At 38.1% G+C, this 19625-nt stretch overlaps 1 protein-coding gene across 1 annotated transcript in view; it reads left to right on the forward strand.

Moving 5' to 3' along the window:
• The window catches only part of tenm1 (teneurin transmembrane protein 1), a 228936-nt gene that overhangs the window by 124407 nt on the left and 84904 nt on the right, over positions 1–19625 (forward strand). The window contains 1 exon segment of the mRNA XM_020048425.3: positions 16529–16766. Within this exon segment, the coding sequence (XP_019903984.2) occupies positions 16529–16766 (238 nt within the window).

The following is a 19625-nucleotide window of genomic DNA, read 5'->3' on the forward strand; positions in this document are numbered from 1 at the left end:
CTATTAAACTGTACTACCAAAGTAGAGTCATCTTTTTTATTAAGCTGAATATGTTAACTTGGCTTAAGAGAGGTTGGGGGAAGGAACCGCCTTCCCTTGCTGTTTGAATGATTGAGATTGGAATGTACAGAAAGAGAAAGAAGAAGTGCATCAGAACGTATCAAACGCATCATAAATAAAATCAAATCAGTGGTGGGTCTTTAAATGGCAAATAATCAAGAAGACAAAACTGCTTTTACACCACAAGCCAAAAATATATGATGAAATACAACAAGATTTTGTAGCCTGTACTTGACATGTTACTGCCAACACAGTAAGGCAAATACAATCATTCCCGATCTGACAATCATTACAGATGCATAATGGGCCTTGTATTTATTGTAATACTATGAGCCTGTTCTACTTTTTTAAATGTAGGCAACTATTTGCATTAGGTTTTTCAGTATTTCAAACTGAAGGTATTTTTTGTAAAATGTAATTTGCTTACAAATTGTTTTACAAATATTGATAATATATTAAGTGCAAAGAGCTCACAGTTTCCCAATGATTACTTTAATCAAACTTCATTGGATCATTTACAGAACTGTTTTGTTTATGTATTGTGGTTAGTAAAATAAATTTCTATTTGTTTTTTATAACCTGAACTATTTCAAATATACAATAAAATCTTTCTTTTGGATAATTTACAAAAAAAAAATTGTTTTTGTTATAGGACACATAATGAAAATGCATAAAAGTATTGAACATCAAAGAACTTTCAAACCTCAATTTTATTGATGTTTAAGTATTTATTACCATACTTTAGGCCCAATCCTTAATCCCCCCCTAAACCCTGCCCCATTATTTAAGATGATTTGAAAGTTAATCAATCTGGTAATAGCTCCACCATGCCCCTCTAAGGGAGAATGTACACCAATATTGCATATCAATCAAATCCTCTCAGATCTTCACAAGCATAGGACATACAGCCGAGGTAGGCAACTTTGGTCCAGAGGAACTAAAACCTTTTTTTCTATCTGCTACTTGATAGCACTTTCAGTACCTTGATAGCACTTTCAGTACCTTCAGTACCTTTCAGTCCCAGGTCTAAACTAGTCACTGGTTAGAAGGAAAGGTTGAAGTAGTGTTTTGACTTTAAACATACAACATATTACTTTCAATTTCACAAATAGTATTTAAATACACAATCACTTATAAAATCACAAGATGTTTGGGTAATATTTACTTAGCCTGTTAGTAGTATTTGAAAATGTACTGTGTAAATGAATGAGAAAACACTTTTGTGTGGTTTTTTGTGCTTTTTTTATAGAGCTCTCTCATTAAAACTATAGAGATGTTGTGGTCTTTTTTTCTATATGCTTCAGGGTTTCTGTCGTTTTTGGTCCTTTAAGGAAAATATAGAATTTCGATACATTACCAGTCAAAGTTTTAGAACACCCCCCTTTTTCCAGTTTTGGTTGAAATTGAATCAGTCCAGCAAAATAAATTAAATGGTAAGCTGTAAACTACTAGGGTTAAAAAACTATTTTACCAAAAACTTAAATATGATGTACATTTAAGAGTTATAAAAAAGGTAATTTTCTGGGAACTAGTAACTAGTTAACAACTTACAGCTGCTCTGCAGTGATGGAAGTAAATTAAGCCTTGAAAGTTGATGCTAATAATTCCTACATGTGTCCCAAGCATTGTTGGATCAGTCTGTGTTGCTACACCGTCTTAAGCATTATTTGCACAGTATACTACTGGAAGTAGTATATTGCTATCATAAACGTGAGAAAACTGAGATTAATAAATGAAGACAGACAGACCATTACGGTAAAATGGGAGATTTGTACAGGGTAAAAGGGACTTTGAAGAGGGAAGGCTCCATTGTGCTCCATTGTGCAACACCATGCCATACCCTGCGGGCGACATTTGATTTGAGCCCGTTTCCTCCAACAGCAGGACAATGACCCAAAGCACAGCTCCAAACTATGCAAGAACTATTTAGGGACGAAGCAGTCAGCTGATATTCTGTCTACACAGTCACAAGATCTCAACCCTATTGAGGTGTTGGTGGAGCAGCTTGACCATATGGTACGTAAGAAGTGTCCATCAAGCCAATCCAACTTGTAGCTTCAGGAAGCATCGGGTGAAATGTTTTCTGATTACCTCATCAAACTGAAAACTGGAATGCCAAAGTTCTGCAACGTAGTAACTGCTGCAACTGCTATTGATTAAAGCAAAGTTTGAAGGACACAATTATTATTTCACTTAAAAATAATTATTTATAACCTTGTCAATTACTATATAGCCTATACATTTTTGCTGTAATCCCTATTCAAACTAAATTCATGTATGTTTTCATGGAAAAATTATATTTCTAAGTGACCCCAAGCTTTTGAACGGTAGTGTATATGTGGTATGTGTATATAGTATATACACAGTTCTGGAGGACTGAATGTGCCATATCCTTAAATAAATAAATATGTTTTTTTTATTAGCAGTGTGTGTGTGCATTGCAAACTCAGTATGGGGCTGGGACTTTTCATTAGGTTGAGCTGTTCTGATTGTGCTGATTGAACACTGTGATTACACACTTGGCAACTAACAATACTGTTCAGATCTGAGTTTTCAATCAATTATTGAGATTGAGATACATTCTCAATAATTGATTCCATCACAAGCATTTTTGCATTGCTTTAAAAAAGAATAACATGTTTCATAATTTTACAATATACAGCTATGGAAAAAATTAAGAGACCACTTTTTCTTTCCTTTCCAAAAAAGCTCTAAAGGAAAGTTTTGAGTGAGGAACAGAAGCGTTAATTTTGCAGTGGTCTCTTAATTTTAACCCTTCCGTTCCTCACTCAAAACCTTCCTTTCCACGTTTTTTGGAAAGGAAATAAAAAGGTGCAGTGGTCTCTTAATTATTTCCAGAGCTGTATATCCTGTTGCTGAGTGCTCTTTGGAGATGGATGGTACAGCCGGATGAGTGCATGTCTGTTTTCCTATAGCATAATGACGCGCATGCGCGCAAGGGAGACAAGGGATTTCACAAAGCTTCGGGAAAACATCTGGAGGACAGCATTTGTCTCTGCACTTTTGATTTAGTGTCCAATGGAAAACATTGATGCAAGGTGTTAAAATGGGGGCTATTGTAATTCCTGGGAAAGGCTAGAAACAACGCACAGAGCTCAAGGCACGCTCTCCACTTTCCTCTGCTGTAATGAGTCAGGAAATGTAATAACACATTTCTCCCAACACACTGAAGCATAAACTCTTAAATAAATGTAGCAGCCAGCTTATATCCCAGACATTACCAATTGGACATGCTGAATTGAAACAAGGTAATTCTTTGGTCGTATCAACTAAGGGTTAGCGGGACCAAAACCAGCACTAACAATTCATTGCCTCATCAAATCATTACACCGCATTGCCTGCTTAAACAGATGTTCACTGCTAACCAAACTAAAAACATATGTATTCATACTGTAGTTAATTATGTTGTATGAAACACAAGCAGTGATTTCCCTTCTAAGAATATGGAAAAGAGGTTGCTGCTGTTGGTCTATGCTCGGTCTTGGTAACAGTAGGCTGTCTTCATCCTATGGAAGTTACATACCTAATCTAATTCTGTAGCATACTTGAAACTACATATTTCGATGTTTATAATGCTGCCAAATAATTTTCTCTCACTTCTCTAGTCTACACCTAATGTAAAATGGATGAGCACCCTCAGTAAAAAAGACAAGATAATGGGTATCTGTTTTATGAGCTATAATGAATTTTATTTAAAAACACCAAAAACTGACTCTGAGGACTTGTGGCTGGAGAGCACGTGGTATTACGTACCAGTGCTGCTTAAATGCACAGAAATACAGTTACTGTCTATGACTTTATATTGGTAACAATGTAATTAAATCAAATTAATCAAGGCATTATTGGGGAGGATCAAATTGTCCAAAATCTAATATTACATTATGATCAACCAGGTGTCCGAAGTGGCTGTACCTGCCAGTGATTTGGGCCGCGCACCCTATAAAAAGGAGTTTGGTGTTTGCCCGAGAGCCTAACACTAGGCCACTCTAGCTCATGTTGTTAGCCTGTGCATTAACTGTTATACTTAAGGGTTACTTGTGCTACTTGTTTGTTACCTCCTATCTGCTACTTGGTTTTATCAGGAGAATGGTAAGATACTCTGGGGTTTACATATCCCCGTGTATACATTAGGTTAGATACGAGCGGGTGTCACCCTTGGTTTTATGTGGCAGGTAGGTAAGAGATGCCGTAGATCTGAGAGTGATAGGCAGGGAAGATTGGGGCTCTTTTTGGTTCCTTTCTTTGATATGACCCAGCTGGTTCGGCATTTCTCCACTACCCCCGTTAAGTGTTACTCTGTTACAAAACATTCCCCATGAGGTAACTGTTCTCTTGGTGTGTATATGTAATGTATAATGATAATTACTCAACATTTCCCATGGTGTAACTGTTCTCTTGTTGTATATATGTATAATTATAATTACTCAATATTTCCCATGAGGTAACTGTTCTCTTGGTGAATATATGTATAATTATAATTACTCAATATTTCCCATGAGGTAACTGTTCTCTTGGTGTATATATGTATAATGATAATTACTCAACATTCCCCATGGGGTAACTGTTCTCTTGGTGTATATATGTATAATTATAATTACTAAACATTTCCCATGAGGTAACTGTTCTCTTGGTGTATACATGCATAATTATAATTACTCAACATTTCCCATGAAGTAACTGTTCTCTTGGTGTATACATGCATAATTATAATTACTCAACATTTCCCATGAGGTAACTGTTCTTTTGGTGTGTATATGTATATAATTATAGTTACTCAACATTTCCCATGAGGTAACTGTTCTCTTGGTGTCTGTCCCGTTTATTCACATTGCTACATAATCCCTATACAGCACGCCACTCATGTGTGCCTTGACTCTGGCTGTTGCGTCCCGCACCTCCAGCGAGCAGTTAACCATCGGGGAGGTGGGAGCGTAACAGCTCAATTCAATTAAAAGTCACACCCCCTTATTGCATTTGCATTGCAACACTCACACACAATGCAAACGCAAACATGTATTTCCATTTGTATTTTGAATTTGCACCTTGAGCTGTGTATTTTCCAACCTGCAGGACTTACAATAACCCTTTTTTAACACCTTTCTTTTGTATTTTTCATTGTTTACTAAACCAAAAGTGCAGTGACAAATGCTGTCTCTCCAGACGTTTTCTAATGTCTCTGTGAAATCCGCTGTCTTCACTTGCGAGTGCTGGCCATAAAGCTATAGAAGAACCATGCTGGTGTTACACAGGTCGTCCGGCCTACCTTAAAGCACACTCAAAAAGAGATTATACATATTGCAATAATGCATGCAAAATTTCAAAATCAGAAATTTGACAAAATTTTGCAGCAATACATTGGACAACACTAGATTTCACTACTTGACAGCTCACATCTGGACTGAATTGTCGGCTGGCAACTGTGTAATCGTGGTGTCCTCAGCCGAAAACACTGCAGCCCAATCAGAAAACCTCGAAGTCCCACCCCCTTATTGATTTTGCATTGCACAAACACGATGTAAATCCAAATGTGTATTTATTTCATATGTCACATTTAGTCCTCCATAAGTTTAAGATTTTTATTGGACTGCAAGTATTTATATGCTTCTAAAAACATTACTTAACATTAGAATAAATACATGTAAACTTAAATACCAATAAACATAATACACCTAAGAAGTTATTGTATTTCCCAATAGGTCAATTACGTCTTGTGAGATGGATAGAAGAAATGGCATAACGGAATTTAAAGAAGCAGGGCAGGTTGAAGACTTGGTATGCCCAAAAAGCTTTCTGTGTTTGATGAACAGAACCTATGGGTTACAAAAGGAAACTAAATGAAGTGCTTGCTCAACATTTGGCAATGTTATATGGTAATAAAGTACATGATTCGACCGTGAGAGCTAATTAAGTATAAGTGGCAGAAATTCTTATGGGACAATGAGTCCAAATTTGAAATGTTTGGTGTACAAAGACGTCAATATGTCATAAAAGTAGTAGGTAAGAATTACATTGATGCCTGTCTGCAGCCTTATGTGAAGCACAGTGGCCTCTGTCATTGTCTGGATTAAATATCAGACAACGGTGTACCGGATCTGCTCAAAGTCCATGGAATTATGAGTGCCGTGAAATATAAACAGATTTTGATTCTTCATGCTGTACCTTCAGGAAAACATTTATCTTTCAACACAATAATGATCCCAAATGTTCTGCAAGCACAATTTAGGCCTCCTGGGAGTGGAAGTCAGCAGATGGAACAATCACAGATTTAAATTGGCCTCCACAGAGCCCCAATATCAACATATTTAAAGCTTTTGGGATTACACGGACGGAGAAAATAAAAACAACAACTTTTCTGGACAATTGAAAATTGGAAGAATTTAACATTGCTCTACTTAAATCCTGAATAGTTTTGTTAATTTTTATTGTATTGATATTTATTTGTGTTTAATTCAAAGTTATAGAGTGGTTTATCAAATGAATAAACTTTGAGTTTCATAGTGCTTAAAGATGCATTTATTCTGACTTCTGGACTAAACCCTAACTTTAAATTTGTACTATGCCATGGAATTGTTTTAAGATGGCCATACCTTAGATAATTTAGAGTTTTACAAACTTTGCAGGTAAAAAATATTTGAAAATATAGTTCAATACAATGATAGCTCATACTGGTTGATTCGTAAATATCTCTTTCTAAAGTCTCATCCTATAGGTTAAAGTATTCTGTTAAACCCTGAGACTCAAATTTGTTTTCAAGTGTTATAAAGAAAGCATAATGGTATAAATCATTTGTTTTGTCTTGATGTTATTTCATACAGTTTAGGATTATAAAATGGAAAATGCAGAACATCAAAAGACCTGTAACATTACTGCATAACTTTGCCATTTCTAAAATGACATATTTGGGCTTTGTTAATGTAGATCTGTGGCCCCACACTATTGTGTGTCTGGACAGTTCTATAACATTCTACAAATGCCATTTTATCAAAAATAGAGATTTTGTTTAAAAAATGAATTATGTGTTTGGGCTAAGCCATACTGTGAAATATTTTATCTATCATTATCTGTTTCCCTAACAAGCTTTCAGTATTTCCATTTGAAAGTCATGGTTCACAATAATTGAAACATCCCAAAAAGAACATCACTTCTGGAGTAATGTTATGTTGTCATGTTGACCCCCTATATTGAAATGCATTACATTGATTCAAGAAGGTGGGTCCTGTGTTGCCCCTTCTACTGTGTGATTATTTTAAAGCTCTTAAAGATCCTATTCATGCACCAGTCTAGAGCAAATGCATTTTAAAGCCCAGGCTACAAGAGACAAAGTCAAAAAGGACAATATGAACATAATTTCCTTTGCTTCCTCTTCTGTATTTCACACCATGCATTACTATGACAGAGAATGTATATATGTAAACCTTGAGTGGACAGTCATTTTTTTTCTTGACTGAAAGGGTTGCATAAGGACCCTTTTGGCAGATATGTGTTGTCCACTGAGAGATTACACAGGTGTGTGAAACAAAATTTCAGTTATTTTCTGTGTAAAACAGATCAAGATTTGTCTTGTAATTCTGCTGCTCAGTTTAAAGAGCCTTCTCCGTTCTAATGTCTTGTCTCTCACCTACAGTGAGCAAGAAATAAGACACTCTGAGTCATATAACCTCCAATCCAGTCAGTGCTCTGTAAGGTTCAGATTTTTGGTCCACGGTCCCTTAATTGATCCTTCACCATATTAAAAAAATACAGTGCTTCTAAGTCCTCACCCATAGACTCTATGCAGTGGTTAATTAGATGTTAGAGAGGAAGTTGAGGTTCATGTGCTGTGAAGGACAACTGCTGAAGGTTAACATGTATTCATTAAAAGACTGGAGAAGTCAGTCAAGTCACATTGTACCCTTAGGTGTGGTCCCCTTGTATTCTGAAGGGAGCCAAGCCGTGGGGAAAGACTGTGCTGAAGAAAATGTTCCTCCTAAACAATACTGATGAACATTGTTATTGTACAATGGGTATTGCATGGTACAACTGTTGCCAAAAGCAAAAATTGTTGATGTGTGAGATGAATAGGCTAGTCCAAATTCTCCACCTTTGGAAGTAATTGCGGTTGTACTTTGTACATGGGGATTTATTTTCAGAGATTATTGCTGTAGCCTCTGAGGGGTAGGGGAAAGGGAGCCGCTCTCCTAGAGTGCCTGAGTGCTTGGTGTGTTTAGCCTCTATGGTGTTACTCAACACCAGGCATTTTCATTGTGGCTGGCTGATATACCTTTCTATATGCAGAGAACAATTTTAATAATAGAGAGTCCTGCTGTGAAATAAATTGTGTTAAAGCCTTTGGCATTAAGAGCTTTCGCATGTGTTTTGCAAAGTTCCAATCTGATACTGTATATGTGTGCCTACTGAACAGCCCTTTAGGTTCCAGGTTGCCTATGGTTTGTCGTGCACAATTGTTGATGTATTTCCATTCACATTTCCACTTAACTACATTTTATTTTTAGTTCTGCAGCTAAAATAAATCCAGGACAAATAACTTGTGGTGATTTCAATAACTGTAGTTATCACAGCTATAACAGAAGCAACCAATGTACTTTATAAGGATGAGGATATGAGTGAAAAAACATATTTTTTCGCAATAAAGCTAATGTTATTATATTAAATGTAATTCCATTTGACTTCTGTCAAGTTTGTCTTGATGGCGCTGTGACCTGATTGGAAAGTTACCTTCTGTCTGCTGTCACATAAACATCAAATCAGCATGAAATTAAAGTTGATCAATGAAATATACAGTATTATCTGTGCTGTATTATGGTAATGAAATTCCAGTGGGAGTACAGTCCTCATCTATACAGCCATGCAAAACCAGAACAAACTAAATGTAATGAAATTGCCAGAAGTCTGTGTTTGCTTCATGTGGGGAGATGAGAAAGTACATCAAGGCAATTTACACCCTGTCACCACCTCCAGTAGCCCGCCCCACCTCATCCCCTTTCCTCCCATTTCTGTGGTGTTTGTGGTTATGGCTTTGAGCAGGCTCTGGAGGCTACTGAATGTTGGAACCTACGTCCCTGAAGCACATCCCAACAAACCGTTCTGCTTTCACACTGCTTGATCAGCCAGGATATTAGTTGGATTCAACGTGCCTGGAGGAGAGTGCTCCTCTGGCTTCCTGCCACAATTAACTTGCAGGCATCTGACCACCGCAAGAAGTGGAATGGCGTCCCTACCCAACCATTCAATGATGCTAAGCCAGTTTACGCCAACCTTTGCATGCTTCCCTGGCATGGGAATGTGGTCTCAAAAGGTGTTATGGTCAGAGACGGGCCTTGAATAAAAATGGATTCTGGTGATGGTGGTGAACGTCTTACTGCATAGTGGTAATGTCTGCGGGTGCCTTAAGCAAAGCATAAGTGAACCCAAGAACAGAAAATAACGCAATTATATTATTCTGCTGCGTGCAATTTTTTTTTTTCACTGACTAATTTTTACAAGGTATTGTTTACAAGATATGTTTTTGTTGCATAAAAAAGGTCTGATAAAGGTGTGTCAAAAATTCTTAGGATCTTTTGTACATGCCTAGTACTTTACATCAGGATTCATGCTTTATTTAGCTCCCCCCTAAAACCTGGTTGGATGCGGTCTCTTAAATGGGTTTTTGACGACCCCATTCTCCATTACATGTACCCATTTACCGCTCCCTTTTCTGTAAGTGTTAGTTCAAATGTATTTGGAAACGAGGTTGGAAATGTACTGAAATGTAAGCATATACTATCTGGTTTTGTATATATGTCATGTCAAATTACAAAATAAAATAATATATTAGAAATATGCAAAGAATCAAGGAAATGATGATTGTAAAATTATGGTTGAATTAAATTGAAAGAAAAAAAATCTTAATCCAGGTGATATCTGAGATGAGTGATTATTGATGTGCCACCTGTGCTTGTCTTCCAGGTGTCTCTCATCATATTTGATTGCTTTGGCTCATGTTGGCTATATATGGGCTGTGTTACTATGTGCTTGTATACTCAGTTGAAGGTCTGATGACTAAAAGCTTAGCCTATTAAATAGAAAATTTGCACCGATCCTGAATGTGCAGAGCCTTATTTTCATTTAGGGGTATTTCTATGAAATGTCAGGTGCAGTGCTGAACTTCACACTTTTACACACACACACACACACACACACACACACACACACACACACACACACACACACACACACACAATGAGAGAGAGCAGAATGATTTGTCTGCTGAAAATGCCAGCATTACTTGTTCTTATACAGCTCCATTCCCATCTCTCTCCATGTGCAAAAGGAGAGTGAGTTTTGAAGTATAAATGTCAATAGTGTGGAAGTCCATGAATAATGCACAGTGTGCAGCACTTGAAAGCAGCAGGGTGAGGGGACTGTAGGGCCAGACCCTTTGTTCTGTACTCTCCTATGTCTAGTGAGACACTGAGCCATGCTCTTTCCCCTCTCCAGCTGAAGCTAATGTGCTTCCCCTCTTAACTGTGGTTCCCTTTCAGAGACAGAATGGGTACAACACACTAAGAGTCCTAACACACAATGTCACTTAACGCAATTAAAATGAGTAGGATTTGCATTGTTAAAAATGAACAGTAACCTCTCAATTCAACATGCGTTGCAATGACAAAATAGGGAGTTTTCTTGTGCATCTCACTGCTGTATTGGCTGTGTTGGCATCAGGGTGGCAGTCACACTTGTAAACACATGCTCTGCAAGCAAGGTCATCAATAAACTGTTCTCTTCCTTGGATCAGGGTCTCAGTGGGTCAGTCTCACACCTCCATATTCCCGACACTGCAGACAAGATACATCTTCACTCAGAGCTGTAAGCCAATGTCCTGCTGGCCAGCCTTCTTATAACATTCCCTCTAACCAGACAGGCTTTTAATGCAGCATTCTTGTTTGTGTGGCTATTTTTGTCATTTTAAATCTATTTCTCTGACTACAAATCATTGCCTCAATCTAAATTACGACAAACTCTTAAGCCATATTCTTTGACTGACGTAACTAATGTTTATGCTTCTGTGTAAATGCTGCAGTAGGGTTGGGAATGAATGTAGCCTCTTGTTAAGGCACTGCAGCAGCATCTCTTAATACCACTATGTTGAGAAGCAGGGATGGACAAAATGCGCTACACAGAAATATATAAAATGTGTATTTTTTTTTTATTCGCTTTAAAAAAGAAAAAAAGCATAATTGAAGGAATCCCATGCCTATGTAACTATATCAGCAGTGCTATTATGTTCAGTAACAACATATTCATGTGCTCTTGGTCCTTAAATCCTCGCAATTACGCTCAGTGTCAACGTCTGTTTACTGTCAGTACCCGGCCGCTAAAGGCAGTTTAGAACGTATTCATACTTATGGAGTGGCTATTTGCTAAGTTGTAGTCGGGGATGGGGGGTGGGCTTTTGCACAACTGACTTTCACTGCAGAGGGCGATAAAAGAAAGTTGGGGATTGTGTTGTGTAAATTGGTACTTTTCTGTCTTGGTAACTGTCCCCTTAACCCTAACCTCAGGACAAGATTATGTTGAGGCACAGATCTGTGAAAAGGCACCAAAAATATATGCCGCATTGAATGTACCCAAGAAAAACACAGTGGCCTCCATCATTCTTAAATGGTAGACTTTTGGAACCACCAAAACACTTCTACGAGCTTTTCGCCCAGCCAAACTAAGCAATCAAGGGAGAAGGGCCTTGGTCACGGAGGATGACCAAAAACCAGATGGTCACTCTGACAGAGTTCCAGAGTTCCTGTGTGGAGATGGGAGAACCTTCCAGAAGAACAAACTTCTCTGCAGCACTCCAACAATCAGGGCTTTGAGTTGCCAGTTGGAAGCCATTCCTCTGTAAAAGGCACATGAAAGCCTGCTTGGAGTTTGCCAAAACGCATCTGAAGGACTTTCAGACCATGAGAAACAAGATTCTCTGGTCTGATTAAACCAAGATTGAAAAACTGCGAGAGCCCTCAGGACAGTAGACTGGGGAGAAAGTTTACTTTTAAACAGGATAACGATCCAAAGGACACAGCCAAGACAATGCAGGAGTGGCTTCAGGACAAGCCTGTTTATGTCCTTGAGTGGCTCAGTCAAAACCTAGACTTGAACCCCATGAAACATCTCTGGAGAGACCTGAAAGGGGCTTTGCAGAGACATTCCCAATCCACCCTGACAGAGCTTGAGAGGATCTGCAGAGAAGAATGGGAGAAAGCCTCCAAATCCAGGTGTGCCAAGCTTGCAGCGTCATACCCAAGAATACTCAAGGTTGTAATCGCTGCCAAATTGGTGATTCAACAAAAGTACTGAGTAAAGGCCCATGCAGACGGGCCACTGTAAGTGACAACTGCACCGTGAGCGAAATCTAACTACCGTGTGTATACCCATGTGGGGGTGTACACATGACGGCTACGGTGGCTGAGTTGACGTTGGTTACCATAGTAATGACAATGCTCTGGTGAAGTTAGGTTTTGGTATGTCGTCTAGAAGTTAGCCTACTTTACAGATGTTGTATGTTTTTGTAAATTAAATAAATGAAAGGCAAGCAAAGAAATTATAATCTTTCTGTGTATTCATTTTAAATAGGTAATGTAATTGTCTAGGTAGCAGAAAATTTGCAATTCTCATCTGTGTGCCATATTATTCTTGTTATAATTATTAGGCTGTATTGCTATTCAGTAATAATAAAATTGATGATAAAAATTAAGATTGACATTCAATTGACAACTTAACTAGTTGTGCACGTGCGAAGCTAGCCAGTCAAACCAGTATGAACTCCTTTTGTGTTCATATAGGCTAACACCCACCTGATAAGCACACAATTGCACCAACGTTCCTTTGCACTGCATTTTCTTGGTTTAGGTCCCTGTAGGCCTGCAAAGTGCAAAGTTAAATTGTATAATCCCAAGAAATCCGACAATTTGTTCATACATCCTTTTTTCCTGTCATATATCGATGTTGTCAATGAATCAGTGTTTGATTGGTTGACAAGATGAACGCTTCGTTGGTCAACATGTGCGGCAGGTGGCTCATGAGTTCAACAAATCTCAAATTTGGGCGCCCCGACCTGCGAGAAAGCGTGCACAGAAAGCAGCACCGCTCATGGGATAGAGCACAAGGCACTGCACTGCTCGCAAAACTGCTTAAGTTTTGCCGCCCATCGCCCTCCTCCAATTGAAAGTCTATGAGACCTTCACCGCCACCATGGCCTGTGTGTAGGTGCCTTAAAAGGCTCAGAATTGTTAAGTAAAGGTGATATTTCAGTTTTTTACATTTGCAAAAACGTCTAAACACCTGTTTTTGCTTGGTTTTAAAGGGTATTGTGTCTAGATTATTTGGAAAAAATTTAATCCATTTTAGAAAAAGACAGTAAAACCTAACAAAATGTGGGAAAAGTGAAGGAGTCTGAATACTTTCTGAATTCACTGGAAATGCATTTTAATGATCCTCTTTTTGTTGTTTTACATCACAATGTTGACAGAATCTGAGTGGCTGCAGTCATGCAGCTCATAGATCAGCTAACGTATCCAAGAGAGAATCAGTTAATGGCCTATTCTTAATAATTCAGTCTGACCCAGTATATTTACATTTGTCAAGGATAAACCATGTCAGCATCAGGTCAGGTATACATTTAAGATACATTCAATCCCACAGAGTTTATTCCTTGAAAGCATGTGCTCAGAAGGAAATTCCCAGAAATTGAGTTTGAGACACTTGTGGTAAATTGAGGCCATGTTAAGGGCTGGCTTTGTAAGCTACTGGATGATTAGAGAGCAATCTCAAAAAAGCTTTTCTCTGAAGAACCTTTCAGAAGTGTACCTACTGTTTCTCTTAGGACTGGAAGGCTTGTGATTACACCTCAAAAGCTTTGTTTTCTGGAACAAGCATTAAAAAAAAACTTTGACGCGGCTGCGCCAAACATAAAATTGAACACATTGGGCCGGTTTTGCAGACACAGATTAAGCCTAGTCTAGGACTAAAACAATCAAGTTCAATAGAAAACTCCATTGAAAACTCAGTCCTAGACTAGGCTTAATCTTTGTCTGCAAGACCGGCCCATTGTCTTGCAAACCTGTGCATGGGAGTTAGTTGGAGACAAATGTTTCTATTTGTTTAATTATTTCCAGATTTTTGCAAACATTCTTGAAACCATACTGTTTTCCTTGTTAGCCCTCAGACGGTTAGATGCATAGATTTAATTATTATTATACATGTGCAGTAATAATTACTCTGGTCACGTCTGGTCTACACGGTATTCTTCAGATGATGGATCACAAAGTATTATGTTTCCTTTCTAAGGTTGATTACATTTTATAATTGTCTGATTATTAGCCTTTTGAGCCAATTGCCTTACTTTAGTGTGACGGTCGTCTCCACAGATTTGTTTGATAACTCAGAAGCAGTCATGGGATTGATAAAAAGGAGTTACATGAGGCTACAATACTATGATAAAATTCAAAAAAGTTAAGGTGACGTCAGTGTCAACTGTCATAACCAGAGACAGGGTATTTTCCCATACCAATGCATTGCCAAACTTTGGACCACTAGTTGTAAAACTGTTGCTGTAGTTCCAAAACTGGTCCTGAAAACATGTCATGTATTTGCAGTGTCGCATGTTATACCATTCACTTTGCAACTTGTATTTTCTTGGATAAATGGCATGATACTGATTCTTCTTTTAGATTAGATTATTCTTACCCAAACTGTGATTTTAAGAAAAATCCTGGACTGCATCTTTAACTTGGATGCAGTTTAATTTCATCAGCTAGTTGGCAAACAAGCTCAATTTGCTGTACGCCAATTGAAAAAAAAATTGCTGTAAGTTGCTACTGACTAGAACACATATGTCCGCCAGTGTAGTTTCATTCCAAAGCTTCTGTTGTCATGCATTGCTTTTTAAAATGTAGGAAAATATGTTTAGCAAATGAGCAAAAATATTTAGCAAAAATATTTAGTTTTTTATTTCTACTTAGACAGATGGCTTCTGTAAATTCTTCCTTGTGCATAATGACTGTATATGATGTGAGACAATGCTCTTTAGACTTCATACTTACGATTCCTTTGTTGGCAAACTACATTTATGTCTTTTACTGAACACATTTGCAATAATAATGTTTTATCCTTTTCAAACCAATTTTACAAATCAATATCAGTAATATGAACATTGACATTTTGGATCAATTTAACATTTAAGCTGAATGAATGGCCAGATGCCCATCTGTAATTAGTCTATAACTCTTTAGAAGTTAGCCTTGCCATTTAACCTGATGTATAATAAGTAGGAGTGAAATGTATCAGAGATCAAACCAAAATCAATAAAATGCTATTCAACCCTGTAAGTCTCTTTCATTAGTCTCTTAGAAATAACAGGGCAAGGGAAACAAATCTCTAGCCTCAACCTCAACACTTTGAATAGTCCCCAGGATGGTGCCATACCTCTGGTGGAGTGAGTACAGACCCTGCTAGGGAACGCCTGTCCTTTCCTGTTATGTGCCTTGGAGAGTCCTTGCTCAAGTTCACTGTTCATTCATTCCTCTCCTCTGCCCCCTGAATTGCGTAGGTGGACTAAACTGGGGCCAAAACCAACGGTGTTAAAATGTTAGTCTTGGATTTATTTAGCATGAGGGAATGGGACTTCCTCAAACATAGCACTTGTGAACATAGAGTTTTCGATGTACCTCCATCCTTTTCAGTATTCATTTTAAAACTTCTTGGATAGCAATGTCTAAGAGGAAAACTTTTTTCCCCCCAATTGCTTGATGTCCAATTAATAGTTACTCCCTTGCCTTATTACTCTGAACGGGCTGGTGAGAAACAAAGATCGGGCCATGCATCCTCACTGCTCGCTCAAGCAGGAAGTTAATTAGCTTGCATGAACCCAATCCACCTGAGGGAGTTTTTTTTTGTTTGATAGGCTAAGGAATGCTTTGCCAGGCCCCACCACCCTTAGTCTGAAATGGTGCCGGGCCAATTAGACACCGCCTGTTGGAGTGTCCCGGTCATAACCAGCTATGACACAACCGGGTGGAATTGTACCCTTAACACTAAAATGCTACACCACTTGGAATGCGTCAGTTATCTTGAAAGCAATCAGTGAAGTGACAATTACTTGACAGATTCATTATTCAGTTCTCAAACCCAAATAAATGTAAACAGGGCCGTGTTCTCAGGTTTCCATGGTTTAAGCTTTGACACTATAAGAAAACATATTTTACTTGATATCTATCAGTTTTTTCTATTGTGTCTATTGATTTTATTGGATAAAAATATTTCTCAAATGTGGGTTTTCCTTTTTGAGACTCTCTCCAGCTTAACAGCTGGTTAGCAACGTCCTGACACGTATCAAGCTGCACATTAAGCCTCCATTCTCTCGCACTCACATTTCTGTTCCTTTCTTTCTAACACATTCTCTCTGCTTTTCTCTCAGCAGAGCTGGCTAGCAGTCCACCAGCCCAATTCACCTTCAGACCCCTCCCCCCACCTCCACCCCCTCCCCACGCTTGCACATGTGCCCGTCCATCCCCTCACATTTCTGAGGCTCTGCAGAGGAACACGCTTCCGGCACGGAGCCAAGCGATGGATGGAGATCCCACTCAGCCAACTGACAGAGACAGAGGCCAGGTCCACAACAGCTGGGCCCTCAACAGCAACATCCCCCTGGAGACCAGGTAGGCCTTGGCACTTCCACTCTCCCTGCCTAGTAATGGGGTCAGTGCATTGTGGCAGACACCTTAACAGGCTTTGTGGTATAGTTTTCGTCAGAATGAGTCATGCAGAGATCTTGGCCCCTTTCTCTCCTTGTTCTTAATCACTGTGACACCACCAGTTACTTGTATCCACAGAATAGCACTCCCTTTGAGGAAAGTAGATAGAATGGACGTGTGTTTGGCATGACTTAAGTGTTGCATGGAGGATCCCTGCCACTTCAGTCACAGAGCTCTCAGAATTTTTTAATAATTCACACTTGAGGGGGGTGAACATTTTTGTAAATTAATAATGAGTAGCTTGTGATGCTTAACTAAATTATATGGCTTTTGATGAGATTCAGGGCTAAGAGATTTGAATTTGTGTAAAAAAAATCCAATTTTTATTGATTTAACAGTAGAAGCGTCTTGAGTTCACAGTTAGCATTTTGTGTCGGATGTGAATCTTAAAATAATATAGTTACAGTACTGTAGATGTAAAAGAAAGGTTGTCTACAACTGACTGACAAGACAAGTTTGCATAGTCACACATGAAAATTAACTAAGCAACCACTTTATTTAAGTGTATCCATTCATCCTAAAAAGGGTTATTAATTTTTAAACAGAAGTCCAAAGGGAAAATCACTTCAAGCCGCCACTATTTATGAACAGTATTTTCTGCTTGTGATCACTTCCTCAGAATTTCAAACGGTGTCTGTCTCTGCCAGGCTGACTATTGTCAGAGTCATAATTTATTCATTTGTGTGAATTCCAAGAGACCAAGATGTGACCTTTATCCCTTTAAGCACTATATGAACTTGGAATGAATTATCTTGTTCCTGCATAAAAATCAGGCTGCAAGATGAGATAATTAGTTTCTTTTTCCTTGCTTTAGTCTGGTAGAGTACAGGAGATGAAAGCAGTTGAAACAGAACAGACTGTGACAGGTTACTAACTACACTGCTAATTGATAAGGAATCAAAGGAAGAAGTGATGGCCGCCAACAGCTGTGTCAAATCAAACGAGAAAATGAATTGGGTGGTTGCAACAATATCACAATCTTTTCTTTTGAAAATACAGAAATGCTCAATTAAAATGTTTATATTTATTATAATGGAGAAAGCTCTTGTGGGTAGGTTCAGGGATTGAAAAACTACTCTTTGGTCAAAATATATATATTTTAATGTTTAAATAGTCCTGTTTTGTGTACAAGCTGTTTCAAATAGAAAAACTAATGGAATTCTTGTCTGTTTTTAGGTTTTAGCACTTTTGGCAGACAACATGATGTCGAAAGGCTGATTACAATAGAGAAATTACTGTTCATTTGCTTATCCGATCACCCAATCAGGATCTGTTCATGCAATTCTTTTGAAATTAGTTTTCCAACACCCACATGTTCAGACTGAGCCTTCCAGGGGTCAAAGGAGGCTCAGTGAATTCAATTATAAAAATAAAAACACACAGTATCATAGTTAGACAGCATTCTACCAAGTGATGATTTAAAATATTTAATAAAAGACTGCAAGGGGACTTTAAAATATTATTAACTCTATATGCTTCTTCCTCATTCATTACTAGACATTGGGTAATTAATTACTGTACACCACAATCAACCTGGTAAAAAATTTATTGTTATTAAGAATGAACATTGTTTGACTTTAAATGAAAGAATGATCTATTCAAATGTTAAGAAATGTGTCCAGATTGACAACTACACCGTGCTGCGTGTGTGCAAAATGGAGTATCCAAATCAGTAGCGAGAAGTCTACCTCACAGAGCTACCTGCATTCCCCTTGAATGAGTTTCCCTGCCATTGTGGGTACATTGAGGGGACTGAAGCAATAAAGGAATGGATGCAGAGACTCCAAAAATAAATAATATATACTCATGGAAGCCATTAGCTAGTAGGAAGGAGAAGAGGTGTTACTTAGACACTAAAATGGCCTACCTGAGGTATGTTTTCTCCGCCACCTATTGTTTCAAAACATCTATAATGTCTCATTTCAACATAAAGCTTGGTGTAATCTAGAACAGTACGACAATGACAAATTAATATAATTAGGTTTACAGGAGGGGTAGTGGTGGTACTTGAACATCTCAAATTTGATGAAGTAGGTAGATCCTCCCTTCCGGTGGATCTCACTGAGTCTGCTCATTTTGGCCAAAATGTAGAGGTCACCCACTCTGCATCGAAGAGGAGAATGTCACTATGCCTTAAGTGGCTGTATGCTGACTTTCTATTCTCACCTAAATGAACCATGTTGATTAACCAGGGGTCGATATTTAAACCTAATACAATGCCAGGATTAATGTTGATCAGCAAATTGCTATCCAATACCTTGTCTTGGCATTGTTTATCTGATCATTGTCAATTCTAATAAAATAGGATATTTGGCATGATATCCAGATATCAATAACATCACCACACTTGATGTTTAATCTTAACAATTCTCTTTAAAGGCAGGTTGGTGACAAATAGTAGTTTTTTTCTCCTCCGTTTGCCAAGTAATATTGAATATTCCATACTTATTTTGCCATTCAATTTTGTTGATTTAATATTGCTATTTTGCTAATTTTCACCGGCATACATGGCCAATTAAACATAGCAGCCTTCTAATAACCAACACTGTACATGGTTAGTAGCATCAAGTGTTTTTCAGACTGTTAAAATGACTAGCAATTAGGTTCTTTGTTCCACCCACATCAACAAACACCGTCAGATAGATACTCTACATTTAAATGTCACTCATTTAGCAGACACTGTTATGCAGAGAAACCCACATGAACAATTAGGGTCAACTGACTTGCTCAAGGACAGGACAAGGACCTTCCCGGGACATACAG

The sequence above is a fragment of the Esox lucius genome, chromosome 7 (assembly GCF_011004845.1).
Source record: "Esox lucius isolate fEsoLuc1 chromosome 7, fEsoLuc1.pri, whole genome shotgun sequence".
Taxonomy (NCBI): Eukaryota; Metazoa; Chordata; class Actinopteri; order Esociformes; family Esocidae; genus Esox; species Esox lucius.